At 33.2% G+C, this 5,492-nt stretch overlaps 1 protein-coding gene across 1 annotated transcript; it reads right to left on the reverse strand.

The window, feature by feature from the left end:
• Positions 1 to 1,454: 1,454 nt before the first annotated feature.
• LOC131076091 (peroxidase 12-like) lies at positions 1,455 to 4,169 on the reverse strand. The gene is made up of 4 exons (XM_057976397.1): positions 3,857 to 4,169; positions 2,378 to 2,563; positions 2,022 to 2,193; positions 1,455 to 1,922 (listed from the first exon to the last, which is right to left on the reverse strand). Exons 1-4 carry the CDS (start codon positions 4,094 to 4,096, stop codon positions 1,480 to 1,482), a joined length of 1,041 nt encoding a protein of 346 aa, XP_057832380.1. The 5' UTR covers positions 4,097 to 4,169; the 3' UTR covers positions 1,455 to 1,479.
• Positions 4,170 to 5,492: the final 1,323 nt, after the last annotated feature.

Consider the following 5,492-nt stretch of genomic DNA (forward strand, 5'->3'; position numbering starts at 1 on the left):
TATGGTGTTCATTCATGTGGTTGGTTTATTTACTTCATGTTATATGTTTCTTCATTTACTCGTTTATATGTGTATGTTATAATAAGGTAAAATCTTATATCACCAGCAGAACACTGATTCACCCCCCTCTCAGTGTTCTTGGATTCCTTCTATTCCAACAATATGTGTGTGTGTGTGTGTGTGTGTGTGTGTGTGTGTCATAGGCACACTGATAGGGAGGCATAATTGAATGGAATTTTTAAATTGTGAAGTATTTTGGTTGGTTTTCATGAAAGTAGAGTTAATTAGATTATATTAAATATTTTATTTTAATTTTATAAAGGTAGATTTTTTTTGTTAATAGGTTTAATAGAATAGTTATTCATGTTGAATTGCTAGTTTTATGCAAGTAATTTAATCTTTTATATATATATAAGCTAGAATTTTGATCCCTTCAAATAGGCCGAGGCGATGAAGAGCCGGTAATCGACTTCTTCAGCAAATGTCACTTTTACTATAGTGTGAGCAAGACTTTTGATCAAGAAAGAGATGGTAAGAAACCATCTCGCCCCTACTATTTTAAGGGATCATTTTGATTTATTATAATAAGCAGATGCCATGCCGCTGAAACATGGGGTCAAAAATGACCCAACTCAATTCATCTCTCCCATCGAACCCCTACTATTTTAAGGGATAATTTTGATTTATTGTGAATTAATACCGGACATAGAATAAAAAATGACCCATATTCACTTACCCACCCTTCCAAACAACTCCATCCCTATAACTATTCAATTAAACCTATTAACAAAAGAAAAATCTACCTTTATAAAATTAAAATACAGTAATTAATATAATCTAATTAACTCTACTTTCCTAAAAACCAAACAAAATACTTCACAATTTGAAAATTCCATTCAATTATGCCTCCCTACCAGCGTGCCTATGGCACACTGTAATAGGATTCCTAATAAAATAATCACTGTCGGACGGGACATTCGTTCAGACTCCCGACAGCTCGATGCCCGTGCAAACGGCGCGCTAAATAAACTTTTTCTAAAGTGCTGTCAAGTTCTGCTCCATTGCATCGGAAATAATAATTAAAACTAGAAAAAAATTCTAGTACTGTATTTGTGAGCTGTGTACCATAGAGGAATTTGTGCTTTTGTGGGATGAGCAAAGAGTGGAATGATAGTACGCAATCATCAAACATGCGCCGTCGTTACGATTTACGCGCAGCAACAAAATCCTCAGGGCAATACATCAAATCCATTCATCATAATGCCTATATCTGGTCGATCTCAAAGAACTCTATTCATCATAATACCTATATCTGGTCGATCTCAAAGAACGGCGGACGAGATTCTTAAATCTGTACTTCATTCATTCATATATTATTGTCTAAAATAGTGGAGGGATGATTATACATCATTATCATTATAAATACAATAGAGAAATCTCTAAAAGGTTTTGCTGGTGTTATTCAGTGGGAATACCCAATCATATTGACGAAGATCGACGCTGTTCATGCACAATGTAAGTTGTAGTCGATGTAGGATTCACTGCTGAGCACACCTTTCGAATCTCCCCTTCTCTTCCCGTCAGCACATCAAGCTGAACCATCTTCACCATGGTAGACAAAAATCTCTTATAAAAGGAGCTCTGATTCTTTGCAAATAGTTTCACCAGATGCTTAGTGCGCGAATCGGTATATAGATTCTGGTCAGATGTTAAGAGCCCTTCATTATTCTGTAGATCGACATAATACTTGTTGTCGAATGCATTTGGAGTGCGAATGTCCAGATCAGTGGTGTTGACCGCCGTTGAAGAGGGGCACGTGAGATAAAGTTCCTCTGCAAAACTTTCATTCAGAGTGGAATCTTGTGTTGGGTAAAGTCTGTCAATGAAGGACGAGCAATGGGAGATACCAAATGTATGACCCCCTGAAAAAGACAAATTCAAGTTTTTATTATAACATAGATCCTCTCCATGTTTTCTATATAGATTTTTATAAAGATAAGATATACTAATTTAATCTTCACCTGAGAGAGCCACAAGATCAGCGAAATCAGTGAATCCTTTTTCGCTAAAGAGAGACATCAACACTGACACATTTGATGTTGGGGCAGGTAGATTGTCCACCGTTACACTTTCATTAGCGAATGTAAGACTGTCTCTCCTGCCAAGTGGTACTGCAAATTCTGGCCCTCCTGCCTGTTGGTAGCAATAATAACTATTATATTTCATTGAAATTATCTATGCAATACACAAAACATGGAAGGAAGCACTAAATACTATCTATGAAGAGACTGGAGAATAATTGCAATTTGGGCTGCTGGTATATTTGAAAGATGATGCTTATAAACTATTTAATACATTGAAATCACAAAGTGGTTACCATGTAAACTGCGTAAGTGCCTGCTAATGCTAAGATGTCCGCACAGGAGACAACTTCAGGGCAATCGGCTTCAACTGCATCTTTTATTAGCTGAATAATCTCCAATGCCTCCTTTCTTATTGTCAAGTTTGGGGTGTCTTCCAGCTCACTGCCCGTTCCATTTAGCAAGATAGACCCATCGCACCCCTTCCAAAATTAACAACAGTAAGCTAATAGCATAAATATATTAGAAATCATTTATGGAAGATCAAAAGTCTATTATTTAGAAAATCGTTTTTAATTAGAAATCACCTCCATAGTAAAATCAATTATGAAAGACTAAGAGTCACAACTTAGAATTCCACTATAGATGTTGCTATGAAGAATTGAGCATAGGTCTCCGTGATGAAAGCCCAGCATTTTAATCAGTTAAGCTCAACCCCTCCAACAATAGCATATATATTTTAAAAATATTAATTTAAAAATTATCTATATTGATTGTCAGATATTTATAATGAATTTGTTATATAGGTTAACATCTACATCTTCTTATCAAATTCTCTCTCCTTGTTTTTGTTATATCATCTATTCATAAAATTCAGCATCTCACACTGATAATGATAGTTGTAAAATCCTCCATGACCTTTAGATCTTATTGATGTATGGGGAAGTTCAAATGACTCGACCTTTCTTCTCCAACTACTGCTCTTGATCTGGTTGCATATTTATATTGGGAATTAAGTTCTTGATTAAGATTTTGGGAATTAAGTTCTTGATTAAGATTTTGCTTCTAACTTTGAATGATCCATATCATTCCCTCGACCCTCCCCAAACGAAATTTCCACAAATCCTAAACTATGAAATTTATATGAATGAATCCCCACACACTTTGGAATACTTTCTTTCAAAGAATTTTGTGTTGTTTTTCCTTGTTTTCTTCCAAAACTTTCTTGCACAAACATATTTTAGATCATTATTGAACATCCTATATATATTTTTATTTGTACCCAAAATTTTAAAATAAAAGGCTTTAAAAATCATCTAACTTAGTAGAAAAACAATATTTAACAACAATTTGCAATAAAACATAACTTGATAAATAAAACATAGAGGAAATATTCACCACATCTTGAAATTCTTTTCTATTTAGACTCTAAAGATGTGACTTATTACCCACCTTTTTATAACATTAGACTCTAAAGATGTGACTTATCCCTACCCACCTTTTTATAACATTCCGCATCTCATACTGATAATGATAGTTGTAAACTTCTCATGACCTTCAGATCACATTGATGTATGGGAAAAATCAAATGACTTGAACCCTTTTTCTCCTACTACTGCTCTTGATCTGATTGCAGAATCATCTTCTTTTTTTTTTTTAACTTGAAATCCTTTTCTAATTTAAAACTCTAAGGATGCGACTTATCTCTACCCACCATTTTACAATATGTATAATAATAAAGACAGTTATTCATAAAACAAATATTGTAACGATACCTGCACAAAGCAGTCGTGAAAAAGCAGTCTTAACAAAGCAGGCGCCTTAGTAGTGTCGTCTTTAAGCAAGGACTGAAGTGTTGCTTTAACAATGGATTCCAGTTTGGGGCAGCTCTCGTTGTAAAACGTCCAGGAAAGACCGTCTACCAATGCTGGCAAATCAGATCTCTCCTCTAAACAAAGAGAGGTGTGAGCCACTGCTAAAACAAATAAAATCATACCAGCGAATTGCTTCTCCATTTCCTGTGCAACTCAGTAAATTCACCCACTACAACAAATTATAAGCTCTGATGTATACCAATAGCTAGCTCTCTGAATTAAAAAACAGAAAAGAATCAAGATCCAACATACTAGGGTGACAGCTTTGTGAGCAAAACGTTAAAATGAAATTTATTATTTAGGGCATCCAAGTCTTGTGACTGGCTTATTGATACCTGATTGTATCAAATATTGTGTAAGAATGTTCAGTATACGATGTGTTTAGAGGGCTGTGAGCTAAAATATATGGCATCATGGGCATGCCTGTGACTTTGCTTGCAAGTTATCCCAATGGAACGTTTGGTTTGAACTCTAGCTGAGTGATATTATCTGTCTTCCACGATCTTTTTATTATTTTGCCATATCTAATAATACCTCTGACAATCTTCTGATTATTTTGCTGTATCTAATCAAAGCTGTAAGTATAAAGCTCTCTGCAGAGTATTATATATCATCCCAAATTCTTTTATTTATCTGTAGCCAAAGCCTAAATGATAGAAGTTAAATACTTAAATAATGCAACCTATTTACAATTCTATTTTTTTAGAGAAAAAAGTAACTTTCGTTAGTTTTGGCTGTCTTACCTATATAATATATAAACGATTGTTAAGTTTGGATTGTGGAATTTGTAATAATTAAATGGGAATACAATTTTAAAAAAATTAAATGTGGTATTAAAAGTGATTATTTCAAGATTAAGAACATAATATTTATGTTGGATATTTATTTCAAAATTATAATATTTTTTTTCCGTTATGCAACGATAAATTCAAGCATCAAGATAAGTCCATGATTTTAGATATATCTTATACCTACAAACTTGTATTATGAAATATACAATCTTATACTCTTCAATTTTTTCAATGTGTCTTGACTTCTTTTGTGCTTCTTGACATATATGGGCTAGTGATAATTTTAAATATATTTATAAGGATATTATTATGTTACAAGGAGACATATTTTGCTAAGTCAACCAATAGAAACGTGTGTGATTAATAAATAGCAGGTATCATCTACAATGTTTGTGTAAAACTAGATTTCTATAGACACCAAATAACCTGTTTAAATTGAATTGCACTCAAATAATGATTTCAAATTCTTGGATGTTCAAAATGAATGCATTTAATTCCTTTTAATACAAGGACATAGAAATACATTTCTTAATATTTAAAATGAGTAAGTTGATGAGATTTTTATACAAGGGCATAGTAATGAATTTTTTAAGTTTCTATTTAGTTAGCCCTTGAAAGGAATTGTTTTTAGTAAAAGTTGGCTAAATTTAAATTTAAAACTTTAATTTTGTGAAGGATAAGTCCACAACTATGAGGACATCCTCAATACCATGAACTAGGATTGTAGAAAGATAGGAGTTGAATTG

Source organism: Cryptomeria japonica, chromosome 10, assembly GCF_030272615.1.
Source record: "Cryptomeria japonica chromosome 10, Sugi_1.0, whole genome shotgun sequence".
Lineage (NCBI taxonomy): Eukaryota > Viridiplantae > Streptophyta > Pinopsida > Cupressales > Cupressaceae > Cryptomeria > Cryptomeria japonica.